Source organism: Xenia sp. Carnegie-2017, unplaced genomic scaffold (genome assembly GCF_021976095.1).
Source record: "Xenia sp. Carnegie-2017 unplaced genomic scaffold, XeniaSp_v1 HiC_scaffold_24, whole genome shotgun sequence".
In the NCBI taxonomy this organism is placed as follows: domain Eukaryota; kingdom Metazoa; phylum Cnidaria; class Anthozoa; order Malacalcyonacea; family Xeniidae; genus Xenia; species Xenia sp. Carnegie-2017.
Window position 1 is genome coordinate 11273091 of NW_025813487.1, and position 18633 is coordinate 11291723.

The 18633-nt window shown below is 36.7% G+C and overlaps 1 protein-coding gene across 1 annotated transcript; it reads left to right on the forward strand.

The window, feature by feature from the left end:
• The first annotated feature begins 3290 nt into the window (after positions 1-3290).
• On the forward strand, positions 3291-17786 carry LOC124450330 (cyclin-D-binding Myb-like transcription factor 1). Its single transcript, XM_047000981.1, is given in 15 exon segments — positions 3291-3568; positions 3888-4015; positions 4609-4670; positions 5916-6108; positions 6436-6512; positions 6631-6709; positions 7853-8074; positions 8801-8872; positions 8875-9028; positions 9536-9604; positions 10175-10251; positions 11311-11490; positions 13442-13716; positions 14989-15241; positions 16986-17786. Coding segments are annotated over 14 exon segments (2178 nt in total). The 5' UTR covers positions 3291-3568; positions 3888-3921; the 3' UTR covers positions 17357-17786.
• Positions 17787-18633: the final 847 nt, after the last annotated feature.

The window sequence follows — 18633 nt, forward strand, 5'->3', positions numbered from 1 at the left end:
ACGTATTGGTTGCTTCACAAGCAGACTGAGAAGGGGCTACCATGGTTGAGCTTGCCAAATTGGAGCAATGAACACAATCTCTGCTTCATGATGTATTTGTCCAGTTGGTGCGTGAGGCGTGATGCAAAAGATCAATTGAGAGTCCTTCTAGAAATAGGCGAATGACAGTTGGGTCGAGCATCCAGTCGCTGTTGTCGTGAAATTGCCTCGACTCACAGTCCGCTACTGTATTCGACTTGCCCGGCACATGGTGTGCTATCACAAAATGGTCATTTTAATGCACCAATTCTATAGTTGAAGCGATGCGTCAAGAAGTTCGGGGGAGTGGGTATCCCCTTTGTGATTGACATAACAACTGCGGTTGAGTTGTCCATGTGCAGAGTATCCATGTATCGGCGATCGATGGTTCTTCAGTAGAGATTATATTCCCAACACAACATCACCCCCTTCAATTCTAGCACGTTTATGTGTAATTATTGATCGTCTGCCGACCATCTGCCGTTGGTCTGCACGTTGCCGCAAGAAGCTCCCCAGCCCTTGGTGGATGCATCTGTGAAGATTCTTATGTTTGGGAGAGGAAGAATAATCGAACTTCCTTTGACAGCTTCCAAATTTTGAATCCACCAATTAGCTTCTGCTAAAGATGGAGGGCATAACTACCGAGTCAAAATTGTGATTCGAGATTTTTAAACCTTTCACCATAAGGGCTTGCAAATGCCGAAATGAAGAGGAGCTTTCCATATCGCTGGGCGATATGATTCGAACTGTCCCAGTAGCTGGGCTAAACGCCGAAGGGAAATTGTTTTGGACGAACGAATCTAACGGCATAGTATTGACAATTTTTGCACCTTCTCTGGGGGGCAAAGTGAACAACATTATCATCGAATTGATCGTAAACACGAGGAATGTTATCTCTTGAGTAGAAGTTAGAACTGATTTGTTCTTGTTTATGATAAAGCCTAAGGTTTCGAGTAGTGCTATAGAAAATTGAGTGAAGTAATGTGTTTCCTGGGGTTTGATCCGATGATGATGATGTCGTCCAGATAAAGAATCAGGGGAATACCCGCTTCCGAAGGAAACAGGCGACCGGTTTCATTAACCTGGTGAAAATTGACGGTGCTACATTTGTGATTTGAATTGGTATGTTTTGCTCTTCGATAAGAAGCGAAGGAATTTCTAGTTCTGAGGATGAATTGCTGCCGATAGATATGCGTCTTTCAGGTCTAATTTTTTCATGAATAGACCCTTTTTAAGAAAGCAACTTACCGCCGATAAGCGTTCCATCTGAAAATGTTGAGTTTCAACAAAGGTGTTTAGTTTGCTCAGATCTATAACTGGGCGCATGTTCCCGTCTTTTTTCTGGACTAAAAATAACCAACTATAAAAGCCGTCATTTGTAAACGGGACCTCCTGGATCGCACCCTTGCCCAGCAGGCTTTGGACCTCCTGATCAAGGGTTGAAAATGAGTTCGGAAGACATTTCGTTACTGGAGGTAACGTTTGCAAAGGAAGAAGATGAAAAAGAATTTTTATTCCTGTGACTATATCTAAGACGGTGGGGTTTGAAGTTAGGCTTTCACTGCTCGATGAACTGTGAGAGTTGCGCTGTTGTGCCTGCGTGAATCGGGGGGGGGGGAGAGAAAAAACTTTTGCTTATGACGAAAATTTTAATATTTTCCTGTTTTCTTGTATCTCATTGAACCAGACTAAAGAGCAACATTAACTTTCTCAGAAACTATTTTTACATAATCTCTTTACTATGAAATCCTGTAAAGAAATCCGACCCATGCAAGTTTGTTGTATAAAAGAGGAACTTTTCAACAACATCCTACCTACCAACTTTTTGTTATAGTAATTGTTATTGTGATACACAGAAATTTGATGTAATTGTTTTTTCAATTTTCATGACTATAATTATTACATAAATTATATTGCAATGTGACTTATGCTTCCATATACATACAACACGAAAAATTGCAAATGAACCATATATGGTGATTTTTATGGTCGTTCGGACATGATATATGGTGAACTTTTGCGATATATTAAAGGCCAGGCTTTTACAAGTGCGCGTTCCAAAATTTCAATTTAATGTAACATCTCTTTGTTATGATATGATGCAGAAAAAAGATCAGAAATAGCAAAAAAGGATTTTCATCGCTTAATTGTTGAATTTTCGTGATGTTATCCCATATTAAGTATGGAACACCCACAAATTTGAAGAGCTTCTAGAATCTAAATCTCCTAGAAACACTGTAATTTAATAGTTATTGCAGAAGAAACACCCTCTGAAAATAAGCTGAAGTCTTTATATTTGTAGCTTGAAAATGTCAGTCATATGAAACAGAGTGTAATATATGTAAGTAATATTTTTGGGCTCCCCGCCTGCGCCACTGAAAATAGGCGGATGAAATGATGGAACTAGAAGACACAAATGATGATGAAATAAGATTCAGCAGAAGTAGAAATGACAATGAGTTGATTTGTCGTACATGAGGGGGAGGGGTTAAATGTTGAACAAAAACAAGACGTAAATCTTATTACGCAAAAAACTGACATCCCACGAGCAAACATAAAGTACTTAACGAACGCGATAATAATGAAAAAATAATATGTCAACTTGATAAGCCAATGAGAATTGTAACTTTTGGACAAAGGATAATTATAATATAAAGGAGCAATTTAAGCAGTACGTTGCAATTAGTTCGTTGCTTAAAGAAGTAAAACTATAGCGATGAATCACTCTTGGTTAAAATGACAAGGTGAGACAAAGCAGTTTTATCGAATACACGCTATAAGATTAAGTTGTTAAAAACTGATAAATTTTTGTTCCAACTAATAAATTTGAAGTTCAAACTAAATCTCAAAAATTATTTACACGTTCCGTAGAACTGGGAAAACTGACTACTATATGAGTTCTGAACATCGCTTGTTTGAAAAGAGAAATTTGGAGAGAAATTAAGATGAACCGACGAAATGCATCGACGTCCAGATTACCTTCCTGAGAGATCAGCAGTATATGGCACGTGACGTGCAGTCAATAAAAATGAGAATGGCGAATCGGCGATACAAATTTATTCGAAAGCTGAAGTGCAAAATAAGATGAAAAAACATTTACGTTGTTGAAGTTCTATGGTATGTGGTTTTAACGAGTGCATTTCGTTTTATTATGATAGAATGAATTGTTTTTGAATTCGAGCCGACGAGCAGTTAAAAAATACTCAATCATATACGGGCATTCTTCAAACACATTCGGGTTCTTCTTCGGTTCCCGGATACCTGGAAAACTCGCTCGAAATTCGAAATCCAATATATACAAATGAGTAAATAAAAAGTAATGTTTTTTTAAATACTCCAACATTCTGAGTTAGCCAGAATTCTTCCTACAATGGACTGGAATACAAGTCGTACTTGCATGTTTTTTGCGATCATGCGTCAACAGACATAAGTTGAAGCTATTCAACTTCAACAGAGCTGAGAATAATGTTTACGAATATCGAGTTTGAAGCTATTTCAAATTAGATAATCATGTGATGTGACAGGAGGAATGTTCTTATGAATTTTCTTGGTATTTTTCGTTTGTTGTGAGTGATTTTTAATTGAATTACGTACAAACTATGTCAACTTGTGTATGTTTGAATTGTATTTAAACAATATTTTGATTTTATTATGAATAGTTTAAATATGTTAGGTAATGAAATCAGATTTGGGTTATTGTGATATAATTTTGTGTTGCTCTTTCGAAATGGACATTCAGCACTTAAATTATTTTCATACTTCTTTTAATTATGTAAGCATACACAAACATTAGCATATATGTTGCATGTTTGGCATAATTTTGTACATTGTTTTTGATTGTAAATTTGAGTTATGAATTGTATTTATAGCCATGGATTGATGTAATTGAAACTGTAGAAGTGCATGATGGATGAAAAATTAAGTGAAGTTGATGACAATATTTTGGTGGAGCAATCCTCCGTTGCAAAGACATTGTCTGTTGGCAGAAAGGAATCTGGTTAGTTCAGTGTTTTTAATTCTTGCTGTTTGAAAAATTCAGTTGTGTTAGTTAGTTTTATAAAGTTATTTCAACATTTATTAAATTGACTTAAATGATAACTGCTGTTTTTGTATGAACAAGCACACATTTTCACAGTTGTTGATAAAATTTACATCAAGTATTTCCAATAGTATAACCTGCCCAACTTTACTCTTGCAATTCAAATCTTTTTGCAATGGATTTCTTAAGGAATAAATGGTGGTAACTTTTAAAATTTACACAGCTGGAATAAATCTGCGGGCTGAGTACACTACTAACTATTCCTCAATTTGTGAGGACCATGTGCTTTTTGACCAATAATGTATCATTTCACCTAAACTGCTTGAAATAGTTGGCTGCTTTTATGAAATGCTACTGAACCAGTTGAGTTCCTACCTATTTTCTTGTGTTCAGGCTTTGTTGAGGTTAGAGTAAATTTCTGAGTCATTATTTTCAGGAAAGTTATGTGACATATTAAAAGTTCTTTTTTAATTTTTTTCTGTTGATTTGCCCAATACTTGCAATACAAAACAACAGCTAAGCGTGAACTGGTAACTATATTCCCTTTCAAGGTGGAGAGGAATCAGGCATAAGGCCATCCAGTGTGGCAAAGATCAGTGAAGGCAGTGACCAAGTAAGAAAGCAACCATTCAATCTAAAGTTTATTCTGCTATAGAGCTTGTGAATTTATGAAGTAACATTTGGTATTTTTTCTGTTAAATTTAAATCCAATAATTTATCCAGACATTTTGTGAAGTTGGCCTGTTTTGTTTGTTACATTTTGTCAAAAATGCATTTTTGGTGTTTATGCAATCATGATTTTACTAAAATGACCGGCTGTATCACCTCAATATTTGTATGATTTTAAAAGAAAGTATCTTAATATGCTTCTCCACATGGACAGATTTTCATAGTTTTTACTGGGGTGGGATGAAAAAATTTTTGAAGGGGGGAGCTGGTAAGGAAGAGACATAAGACAAAGTAAGGGTCTAAAAATCATGGTGGTCTGGTAGTGCAGCTATTAAAGGTTGTGCAGAAAATTGAAATTCTCCCTGAAAAACTCAGTGTAACTGTACTACTGATTTGTTTTGCTAAAAATTGGAGAGTTTCTTGGATGGGTGGACAATTCATTTAGGTTGGTAAAAAATGTTTTGGGGAGTGGCACCCCCCTGCACCCTCCAGTTCATCTGTTCATACTTAGGTTGGTGAAAAATGTTTTGTGGAGTGGCACCCCCTGGACCCTCCAGTAAATCTGTTCATACTTAGGTCAGTGAAAAATGTTTTGGGGAGTGGCACCCCCTTGCACTATCCAAGATATTACAAGAGTTTGAAACAAAAGATGGTGTAATATTTCGTCTTTATTCCCAGGACATCATCAGACTTATGATGGTGGCTTTCCAGTAAATCTGTTCTATGCACTATCCAGTAAATCTGTTCATACTTCACCATACAAAAACTATTTGGAAAGAGTCCACATGCGTTATGAACCTAAGTGTAGTCACTCAGTGGTGTAGCCGGCCTGAAAATTTGCTCATGCTATGTAAATTCTTGATCATTGAAAATCATTTCTTTAGAAATCTATTGTTTTACAGTGAGTGAACACAGAAAATTTACATGGCATTAGCGAACTTGCTGGCTCTTTACTCCACTGTAGTATCTTCAAAACAATACGCAAATTTTAAAGAATAGTTTTTTACATAATAATTACAGTCTAACATATTGAAACCTTACTCGACTGAAACAAGTTGCAGACAGTTTTTTGCTTCTTATAATTACACATATGGGTGTGCTGCTGTATTTAAAGAAGTTATATTCTATGCAGTAGTTTTCCTAGTGATGTATATCATGTGGTTAAAATCAGAAATCATCTGTTATTGAGGTGTATCACGAGTCAATCATCGTTGACCCAGACATACCTGTCCATACATTGGAACAATCATCACACAACATGTCCCAACTAGACATGGCATCTTCATCAAACGCTGTCACGAGAACTTCACAGTCGGAAAATGATGATATCAACCAAGCGTGGTTTACTACAAAGGAGGATAAACTTTCTTTGCAAGGAAAAGGTAATGGTTATGTGTAGAAAGGAGTCATATATCGTAATCAGATCACTTCTGAAAAAGACATTAGCCTGGAGTATATAGTTATTTAAATTTTAACATCAGATTACTCCTAATGAATACAGTAAACGGTGTATAAGGAATCAAGTTTCGACATCAGATTACTCCTGATGAAGGCACTACACTGGAAAATAGGAGGACTCAAGTTTTAACATCAAATGACAACTGATGAGGGCATTACATTGAAGTATATAAATACTCAAGTTTAGAACTAAATCCAGTGTCAATGGAATGATTAGACTGTACTGTACACTTGAGTTTTTTTCATCTCAGGTGTTAAGTGGCGTCAAGGAATGTGGTCTAAGGAAGAAGTAGAGCATCTTCAAAATAACATCACGCAGTATTGCAAGGTACTATATGAGACCCAAAATAATTTTCACCCAAAGTTCAATTAGTCTTGAACTCTCAACTTCTTATTCGTTGTCTTTCGTGTGCGCTGGACTTCATGTAGTCTTTGTTTACTTTTAGAATCATGGTGTCAATGATCCACGCGAAATTATATTCAAACAAAGCAAGGAAAAACGAAAGACATTTTATCGCAGTATCGGTTAGTGAAAATGGATTTCTCTTCCCGTAGCTGTTTTAGAATGTAGGATGACGAATAACTTAGAACCCAATCTCCAAGAGTACTTGACTCGGCCAAAATTCTATAGTTACGAGTGAGACAAGCTGCAATCTTGAAAACTAGCAAGACTGAAGATACGTATGTACGATTAATATCTGCTTATACTACACTGATATTTATTTGCTGAGGTGATAGTTTACATCTTGTTATTTAAAATGTTTGATAGCGTTAGTTTTTTCCATCTTTCTTTAAACTTATGTTTGACTGAAAGCCTCGGTTTTCCACTATTTAGCTAAGATGGCGTCCTTGCCTTATTTTGACACGGTTGTTAGACCGTCTAGGGGATTGACTTATAAATCAATTGACAAACCTGTAGAGTATCTTAGGGATTAAAACTGTATTTTCTTAAGATTGTTAATCTTTAAGATTGAAAACTTCAGCATTTCACATTTGCGACAACTCTTGTGCAGTTTGTCCACCCTGCTACATGCAGCAATAATTTTGCACATTTTAACCAATCAGAACCTTCAATTGCTCACAACTTTTTTGTTTAACGCAACTGTTTAGCATGCTGTTTTTTTGAGACGAGTCTTCGGCAAATGACTGTCTTTACAATCATCAAACAGCAAGATTACTATTTGTTCAACGGAAGGAAAGGTTAACTGTTTCGCTATTGTTCAAAATACTAACACGTTTTTCAGCTTTTTGACTCGCTTTTTCTTTCTTAAACAGAATCTGCATGAATACTGATCAAAACTACTTGTAGGATATGTAATAATATTGTTATGTCAATTTCAGTTTTCATAAGGACTATTTGATGCAGTGTTCATTTTTCATTACTTGCCATGTATCAAAGTTCACAAAGCGTGGCACTGTTAAAATGACGTAGCAAACTTTCCTTTGACGTAGCACATTTGCCTTTGTGGCCATCTCTGAGAAGGATTGTGAAAAACTACAACCGCGTATATTTTTAGATAAAGTTACATTAAGACACAATAATATCCTGTACTTAGTAAGCTCTACGCTTGAAGCTAGAAATAACAACAGAAGTGCAGGGGGAATGTCTTGTTGTGGTTTTGGTTACTGTAAGTGTTGTTAAAACAAACATGGATATCTTCTTTTTAGCGAAAGGCATTGAACGGCCATTATTTGCCGTCTATCGTCGCGTGTTGCGTACGTACGAGTCTGGGAACTACAACGGTAAATACACGCCGGATGAAGTGAAGAAGTTGAAGGAGTTGAAAAGCATGCACGGAAACGATTGGACCGCAATCGGTCAAGCGTTGGGTCGTAGCGCCTCGTCCGTGAAAGATCGTTGTCGCCTGTTGAATGACAACTGTTCATCAGGTAAGAAAAGGAAGTTTGCTTTTAAAAACTGGAAGTTGATTTAGCCATGTTCAGTGGCTACATCAGGGAGTTCAGGAGAACTCGAGAGTACCTTGCAGTATCTTTGGAAAGCTTCTACAGAATAACAACAATAAAACCCGTGCGCTGATTGGTCTATAGCTGAGTTTACCTTAGCCTGTGGAAACCGACCTGAGCTAAGTCAATTAAATCAATCAAATAGAAATTGAAAATTAATCGTGAATACATGTTATAGGAAAAATTAAAACATTTGTTTTAAATTTCTGTTTTACAAACACCGTAAACCTTTTTTATTTCTTAACTGCAGTATATTTTTATTTTTTGCGCCCAGTCCTGGATAAAGTAATTTCACATCCTGGCCACAAATTTCGAAAATGAATATTTCACGAGAACATTCTTCATTAATAGCCAGCTTTTTTCATATTTATGTGGAAGAACAATCAAAATTATAAACTGAACGTAAAATGCAAACATGTTGACTATTGTTGAATTTTTGCTATGTTGACAAAAAGCGGAAATTCAGTTTTGCGCGTTTTAACTTTTGAAGTTTTATGTGCACGCACTTGTCTTAATCATCAAAGTCTTTTACATCAAATAACTACCTCAAATCACTATATAGCTATATCAAAAACGGTTTTTCGTCTTCGAAGTTTAAAAAATGGAGTTTTTAGTTGGCTATAGTTGTTTTTATATTCGTGGAACACGTAGGAAAATGGTCACATGACGAAGAAGAACTATTATCTGATGCAGTGCACGAGTCGACTTCAACTGTTCCCGGGAAAGTGTAACGACTGGCATACAATGGACGGATGTCGCGAGGAGAGTGGGAACGAGGTCCGAGAAGCAATGTCGTTCGAAATGGTTGAACTATCTAAATTGGAAGGAATGTGGTGGGAAAGAATGGAGTAAAACAGATGAAGTTGATTTAATTAAAAAGTATGAACGTGTGTACACGAACCGTGGGTGTTTTGAGCATTTACAAATGTCCGTTGTTCTTCAACAATCGTGAAATGTATTTGTATTGCCCCAAAAAGCTTGTGTCCCCCAACTTTCACTTTCTTCTTACGCGTACGATCCTCGGGCATTGGAGGTGACCGCGCCTGTTTAATAGAGGTGACCGTTCCATGAAGGTCACTTAAATAGTGCCACATGACCGATTCACAAAGGAAGACCGCTTGATACGGTGTTGTAACGCAGGTTCCACTGTACTTTATACAAAGGCTAAATGAACGTTATTGCTCTGAATGAGCGTGTGGGGTTACTGCTATGTCGCCTGGATCTGGTTCGATGAGTTTGAACTCTCTCAACTCCCTTATATAGTTGCAAAATTCAATACAAAGGGGGGTAGGGTTACGCTCATTCGACAAGATTCATGGTCACACTTGGCTACTGTATAGGAAGAATCATTAATACTCTAAAATTTTGCGACTTATTTCCTTACAGAATTTGCAATTTGGGCGTTCAAAGCGAAAGTGAAATCGACTGGGCGAAGCTGGCCGATGGCTGGGCAAGGTTAGTTGTTATTACTTTTGATGGCGTCTTTTGTATTGAACAGCAGAGATTGTTTTAAGTAAACGGTATGGTGAGGCTGTTTACTTGATCCCGGATGGACATGCATGTTGATTCATTGCAAGTCTGTTTTGTTTCCAATAAGAATAGTAATGGACCAATGGGAGGGAGGGGAGTTTAAGCATCGAGAAACATACTTGGGGAGGGGAAAACATTTAGCAATACTCTTTGCACTCTAGTCTAGTTAATTCCCCAAAAGTGATCTGATACCAAGCCAATTCCTTAAGGTACAAATGTTGTAATAAAACGTAGTGTGAAATGCAAAAAACGCGAAAATATGAACTTACGTTTTAAAGATCTTACGTTGGCTAGTGCGTGCGCGTCTGGTTTTAGAGTACTTTTTCCAATAAACTACTTTTTTTATACTCCCTATATACTCCAGTCTAGTGTCTTCATCAGGAGTGATCTGATGTTGAAACTTGAGTTCTTTATACTCCAGTCTTCTGCCTTCATCAGTAGTGATCTGATGTTGATACTCGAGTCCTTATATGTCATGTCTTCATTTTTTTGAAGTGCACGCTCTCCGCAGTGGCTTCGTAGTAAATGGTGGTCGATCAAGAAACACGTCTCTGACTCGCTGTCTTTTACTGGTAGGAAAAATTATTTCTTTCTGTTTGAATCGGTATAATTAGCATACACATTTAATATAAACGACAACTTTTTTGAAAATAGACATGTTTCGACATCTCATGATGCCATCTTCAGTATAAGTGAAATAATAAATGATACAAGGTTTATATAAAAGTAATATGATACATAAATTACAGCAATAAAAAGGAAATAAGATAAATTAATGAGGAGCGTCCGAGCGTATTATAAACTAAATATTGTATTGAATTTAAAAACTTGAACATTGAGGTCAGGGTTAGTTTTGTTAATGTGGAGTGCTTCTTTGATTTTAAGGGTGAATGAGGTGTCGGCAGTGTCGATGATTTTGAAGCAAGAGGGTGAATAGTTGGTTTTACATGAGTGAGATTTAAGAAGTTGTCGGTAGATATGAGAGTTTTTGTCTGTTGTGGTATGTTCCCTGATTCTGATGGATAAATGGCGTGAAGTTTCGCCAATGTATCGGGAATTACATCGCGCGCAATTAAATTCATATACCACCATTGATTTCATTGAATCAGGGATTGGTCTTTGAATGAGAAAAGGTTTTTGATCTTTAATGATGTGAAAATTAGTCGAATGTCAATACCTAATGTTTTTAAGTCTGCGTTTGTGTGTGTCGTGAGTAATGTCCGATGTATGGTAGTTTGAAGTATAGAGTTGTTATTTTGGATTTTTCATTTGTGTTGGTTGTGATCGTCGTGTCAGGAGTTTCGGGGTCTAGTTTGAGGTTTTTGCTTTGTTTGTTGTCGAGATATCGTTTTACGGTTCTGTTAATAAAGTGAAGGGGGAAAGAGTTTCGTAAAGATATCTCTATATAATTAGGATACAAACGACATTTTACTTACAACATCTGGAGCTCTCCACTTGACATGCAAGATAGTCTTTCGCCGGGCAGACAAAAGATAGTGATACTTGCCAAAATTTTCATCCGCCATGATTAATATGAACAAGTATTACACATTTATACATACTATATGTATTTTTTCTAAGCATCTCTCGAGACATAATATGAAAGCCTTTCATCATTCCTTTCCTTTCAGAAAAGGTTTCATACCTCCATAATCATTATGCCAAAAATTTAAAATATCGTGTGAATAAACAGTCTACGGGGTTATCGAGTTTTAGTTCCACCGAACAATCGCCAACCACTTCAATATCTTCGAACTCGTCGCTGGCCACCTCTGCAACGGTCTCGACAACTATTGGGCATGCTCTAACAGGTTAGAATAATTGCATCATATTATCGAATTGCATCGCGCGAATTCCATTGTAGTGTAGGTCGTCAAACAGGGTTCGTACAATGCTAAATTAGTCAAATTCAAGCACTTGTCGAGGACTTATTTTGAAAATTTTAAGGACGGCATTGAATTGAACACAAAGCGAAAGTAAAGTAACAAAACATTAAAAACATCAAAGATAAAACAAAAAAAACTTTTCACTAAAGAATCGAGAGTAAATGGTGACTTCTCATATGATTTTAGAGCTGCCATGTTGTTTGGTTTTTTCAACTTTCTGACGTTAACTCTTTTTACACACGAGTTACTTTTTTTGCAATGAAGGTTTAAAAAACAACAGCCCAAATTAAGTTCGAAATTAAGCCATTTTTTAAAGAAATTATTTATTATTTATAACGTTTCGTCTTTACACAAGACATCATCAGACAGGTAGTTAAAATGATCAAGTGTGCGTTTATAGAAGTCTGATAATGTCTTGTGTAAAGACGAAACGTTACAAAATAATAATAAATAATTTCTTTAAAAATTGGCTTTGTTCCGAATTTTTTGTTGAGCAATTGTTTTTTTGACACGAATTCGTTTCCCGCCTTGCAAGTCTCTCGCTATTATTCTAATGAAAGTTTAAGATGTAATTTCAACTTCCACTTTTGAGAAGTAGTACAATGACATGTTTAGAAGAATTCGATCGAAAAAATTCGAATTCAAGCATATTCTCGCACATCTCAATAAATTCAAGTACTGTTAGGGCCTTTAATTTTTAAATTCAGATTTGAAAATGTTCAAGTTTTTTACGAACCGTGGTCAAATAAATTGAATCGACCGTCGAGAAAGTTTGAATACTTTGTTCGGACAACTGTGACAAACACTCAGAGTAAAGTTGATAAACGTGTTTAGTGAAGCAATGAAGCATTTTGTGTGCTGTGAGTTACGAGTATTTATTTAACAAGAGCTAGATTTGATTCGAACTTTTTTATGCGAAGGTTTCACACATGCGAACTTTTGCAGTCTGAGTTGAAGATTGTTTCACTTGAAAGTTTTTTTAACTAGATGAATCTAAGAACTTTTAATGGGCTACATAGGCACTTGCAGCGTCAGAGTATAAAGACAGCTTCCGAAGACTTTTCTACTTCCATAAGCAACTTGCTGACGCCTTTCAACGGGAGAGGTGAAGCAAAGTTTTCGAGGGACTGAACTCCTTAAAATAGAAGTGAAATAGATTCCATCAAAGTCTAATCCTTGTATAACGTACATTATATCTTCTGGTGGGTGGGTTTATTAGGTTGATCATAAATATAAAATATCTTATTCAATTTTCATGTTACGTATCTATATGGGACCAGAAATCAGCAATAATTCTCTAGTTTTGTTCACATTGCAACAACATTTGGTCAGAACTGACAACGAAATGACGATTTTTGTTTTATGTATTGCATCGGAAAGAGAAAATTGAAAAATATCTGTTCAAAATTATTCGTGCCTAATCTTGGTCAAACCCTTAAAAATTATAAAATACCAAGAGTGAGGCCCGTATAATTTTATGATAGGCCTCACAGTCCCAAAATACAAATGGGAAAATGGGTAGATTTTGTTTGGAGACTTGGTTAGATTTTACATGTTGAGTAGATTTTATAGTGTACGGTGTTACGCCAACAAGCTCAATACAAACATATTTAAAAATGTAGTATCAACTGGGACGAGAACTTTGCCGCCATCTTTGAAGCAAGCACGATGGCATAGTTATTCAAGACGCAACAGTCCTTTTTTATTCAAATAGGGTATAGGAGTTGGCATGGAAATTGCAGGTCGCACCAGTCCTTTCCACCGCATCAGTCAACATCAATCTAAGCATAAAGCTTTTATATGAAGTTACTGTTCCAGTTCATATTACAGTTCACTGGTTTAAACACAACATATAACTTCATTGACATTGTTGTAGTTGACGGAGAAATATACATCGCTCGTGGGGATGGCAAGGGTTCGGACGGGATAAGCACGTATGAAATGGTGCATTTACGACCTATTCCGAGCACAGACCCCTCGCAGCCTACTTCATACATAGTTGAACCTGTACAGTGCTCAGTCAATGGATCAGGGGCAACGTACATTCTGCATCAAGCCTCTCCCGAACTGAACGCAAAGTTGGCAAAGACATCGCTTTGCAATACTTCAGTGCGACAGACGCCTCCAGTTCATGATTCTAACACTTTGCAGGTGAGTTTTTATGCCTCTCTTGGTTGGTACACCTGTTTCAGACTGGAATGTGACGACTGAGTCGAAAAGGTCTGTTCATGTTCTTAATATACTCAAGCTATTTTGTGTATGACACTAAGACTCTATATTGTGCATTATTCTATGTGCGAAATCACTACAGTTCAGTGATTAGAACTCAGTTTGTAACATTCGATCAGTTCTGAAGTGAACATTGATTTGAATTTAATGAGGGTTCAACATCAAGACCACTGTATAGGAAATATACAGTATGTCCACTTTGTGTGCGACTGGCTGCTGCATATTTAATTAGACTATTGGCTGTCGTTAGCCATTTCATCATTCTTATTTGTCAAAAAAAGCAATTGACTGGCTGCCACTATGATAATCACATGCGTAATAAGAAATGTGCGGAGTGGCTCTACTATATATATTCACTGTACTGTGAGGAAAATGCTGATGATGGTGACCCTAGATTGGAGTTTGCAAAGGACTCAACAATAAAGATGCGATAGCTTCTGATGGAGTGTTTGTAAAACTCAAGTTTCAATACCAGTTCCGTCGTCATGAAGACTCCACGTGTACTGTAGTTTATGGAGTCAAACATTTTAGATCACGCGTCCAGGGAGTGTTACAAGTTTTCGTCCGATTGGAAGGACATTCGGTTTAATGTGTAAATGAGAAAATATTTCTGCGAATCGTTAAGGGGATTAAACGACACTCGTGGATAATAGCTCTATTTTGCTACGATAAAGTGTAATAATGTAAAAATTGACGTTTAATAAGTCCTTGTTAACCGAGCCCGAGATATTTATGGAGAAATGTCAAGCCGAAGTTTTTTTGTACAGATCGAGCTCCTTAGAGCGAGGTTTGTACAACAAGACATAGCTACGATATTTCTCAGTAAAGATCGAGAAAGCGAGTTTTATAAAAGGGTTTTTTTATGGCATCTTTTCACTTGAAACGAAGCTTTCTTTTCTCCTCGTCGTCGCTGTTTTGTACTAGTTGGCTTTCACTTCTCTAGTTTTCGTCAGTAAAAAGTTAATCCCTTGAAATTTTGTCCTCTGGATAACGAAACTCACTTTCCGAGTGTTTTTTCTATGACTCGCACTTGTACGTCGTTTTTTGTTTCGGGTTTTTTTTGCGTTTTACTTTTTTCTCTTTGCTTTAGGAAGTTTGTTTACTTATTGTAAGAATACGCTTATTATACCCATGGTCCATTCATTACGCCAAAATAATGGACCAGCAAAAATGTTTTTGACATTTTTGGTTCAGGTAAATCCTACCATTCGTCGACCTGTGTGTACGCCTGTCCGGCCAGGTCTGGCGTCGAACGTGCGAGAGAATGATGGTAGGGTTATCATAGTCGATTCACCACCACACGAGCAGACCGCTGATGAATTCCCAGACTCAGATCAACCGAATGTATGTGGAAGAGGGGAGGAGGCTGTCTCTGATATCTTACATCACAATCAACAACTGGAATGCGCCTCTGAAGAGGAAATTTCAACGACAACATCACTTGAAGGTATCGATAATTATAACATATTTTAATCAAAATATATCGATATTGATCTGCTTGACGACAGGATTGGTTCACCTATCTCGATTGAACTTTTCTAGCATAGCTTCATATCGATTTGTCGAATTTCTTTGCTACTGTTTGCAGTTCTTTATGCGCTTTAATACAAGAGAAAAGCAAGCCACGTCCCGCTTTTGTGTTCAACATTTGCACGTAAAAGTAAACTAACTCCCACGAATGCGACTTTCATTTAAAAATCTCATGGCTTGCTGGAGTATTCGTTGAAAAATGGTACTTTGTCTTTTCTGGAATGGTTTTTGACGATGTTTACAATCAGTTAAACTGAAATTTGCAATTAAGTGAAATTATTATAAAATAACCGAGATTGATTGTGATTGGCTAAGAGCCTATAGATGATTCTTAATATATTGCCACCTACAAAATATTGAAAATTATAAATAGGTAACATTTATATATGTGACAATTTTTGTTGTGACAATTTTTGATGTGACAACTGACAACGCAAAAAGTGGCGGAATCTTCTTGGAGATTTGCAAGCGCTTTACAAACGAATTTGACTCAAATTATTTTAAATATGGACTCGAAAAAACACGAAATTAGCAACACTGTCAGCCAGGATAGTTTTTTTTTTGGGGGGGGGGGAAGAGAAATTAGAACCGTTGAGATTACTTTGTCAAAGCACGGAAAACCTTATGGCGTCCTTACAAAATATACATAATTGTGTAATAAAAAACAATCATTAAATTCGGTTTTCTCATGATATGAAGAATTAATCAGACTTCGGTCAACGTTATCCGCTTCAACTTCGCTTGGGTTAATAACATTGACCTTAGTCTGAATTATTCTTGATATCATGCTCAACCTCATCCAATAATTGTTAATTATTATTCACTATGTGAGTATTCTCGGCTGTGATTGATAAACTACCTGCCGATAATTGTCGATATCAATTATGACGTCATACCTACAGATAATAGTTTCTACAAATATGGACGCCATTAAAAGCAGGTTTTGAAAAAAATCAGAAAACGATGTTCACCACAGTTTCTAAGAACAATAAGCAAAAACTTTTGAGCAAAAAAGAAGTGGAAAACACTAAAAAAGCGACGAAGCTTGTTTTGAACATATTTACAGCATATTTAAAGGAGAAGAACGTGAAAAAACCGATTTCTTTCAGCGACAAATTAGCGAAGGTTTGAAAATGTTTCACATTTTTCAGTCTTAATAATATTTCAGTTAGCTGAGGTGAATAATAAAACAATTATTGAATTCGTTTTTCGCATGATATCAAGAATTATTCATACCGAGGTCAATGTTAAGTTTTGACAACTGACAACTTTTGGAGAAAAAACATGCCAAATGCATACCGCATGCGCACAAAGATATACAAATAAATTCATTTTTTCATTTATCAAATGAAACAATTAACAGTGTTAATTCAAAGAAGTTTAAAATAGCAAATAACTAAACAAAAGAGATTTGTGCAATGCATTGAGTAAACACACATGCAGTTTTGAAGGAAATTGTTTTGCATATGAACATCTGCTATCTGGAAGAGAAATATTTTATAGAGGCTTGAGTAACATGTTCAACAATGCTTGCCATGGTTAAATACTGTAATGCACGCTAGTCATGTACAACCTCGACATATGCTTCTACCAGAACTTTTATACGATTGCGAGTCTTCTTTTACACGAATTTAAAAATTTTGGCTCTATTCGACTTTTAGAAATCCAAGATTGCGAGAGATTGGAAAAATTTGGTAATCCAAAGAGAAGATGTTACGGTCATTCCCATGATGCCTTGGATCAAGGCTACACATCTCCTATCGCACCCCAGTCTTTACACTTTACACACGCGGGCAGCAATACTCAGTCCCAATCCTCTATCGACAGCATAGCCGAGGACGGTCGTCGCACGCAGGTCATTATTTCCCAGCCTGCCTTGCACGAAAACATCCTGGATGCTCATGGTGACGAGCCCGAGTTTTTGCAGTCGACGGAGATAAGTGTGTCCAGTCCCCTACGGGATGAGCCCGCGGATAGCTTAATGATGGACGGTGGAATTTCTTATTTTACGAAAGATATGGAATATCATTGAAGTGCTTATTTTGTAAAAGGATGAAGTTGTATCAGTGATCCTACAATCTTAATTGTACAGATGTATTGTCTGACGGTCAGCAGTAGTGAAGCCAGCCCGTTTTTTACTCCCACAGCGCAAATATTTTTGTGTTTAATCATTGAAACCACAATGAATGGATTAATTTTCTAAAGAAATGAATTGTAATTTTGCTTGAAAATTTGCACCGCAACGAAAAGCTCTTGTAGCTTTAAGTTCCGACTGTGAAACGCGAAGTCGAATGAAGCAGAATTAATCAGAGATAACTGTTGTCAAGCATGTAATGTTATCAATGACCGTAATCTTTGATGTTCAATTAAGAGTCAAGGAATAATGAATCGGGAACGTGTCAAATACCTCGTTAGTCAGCTGTAGAATACCTTAAATACAAAATATGCATTTCCTTGTATGACTATTGAGCGATGTGTTATATTCAAACGGAGGGCATGAATTTTATTCAATGATTCACAGTCCAATCGCCAAGTATTATCGTTATTCTATTGTCACAAAACGACTTGTCAAAATTTTTCGTTGTTTTACGGAATGCCAAAACTCGACTTCATCTTTTTTTCATTGAGACGGCTTTTTTTGTCTGTAGCTAGCTCTTGTTCTTGATAAGAAAATATCTGATGCGTCTTTTTCGCCATGCTGTGTTAATATCCATCGTCACTTAATGTACTTACCCTTATAAAAGTGCAGTCTGCAGACGGGGATTGGGCCCGATTCGAATTTGACAGAGTTGGAACTCATGCTCGTAAGTGATCCCAATCATCGAGAGCCTAACCCCAACCATATGCACCTTAGCACACAGAATTAAGCTCGGATGGAAAGGCAAAAATCTTTTGTTTTCCAATGCAACCTGTCGACAGTTCGTTTTATGATCTTTGTTTACAGTCCGCGCGCGCCGTTCTTACAGCATTGACTTCGGTTACTACGTCATAACCTCTTAAGAAAGTGATTTGAACCATTTGATTATCTCGTATTTCGTGAAATTGCGCTTAATTTGATTGGTAAAATATCGAATTGTCGCCCTCTTGTCTGAGGACAATGGTTAATTTCGTAAGCAAATTCGTCATATCGAACGAAAGAAATTGTAAGATATGAGAAATTTTTCCAGAAAGAAAATGCGGAACCTTTTTGTTAATTTTGCTGAAAATAAAAGCTGTGCGCACATAGTTTTGGTCCTAGGCATTTGAACATCCAAATAATACAGGATTTTGACAACGTCTTTATCTACTCGACCACCTGTTTTGTCCTCA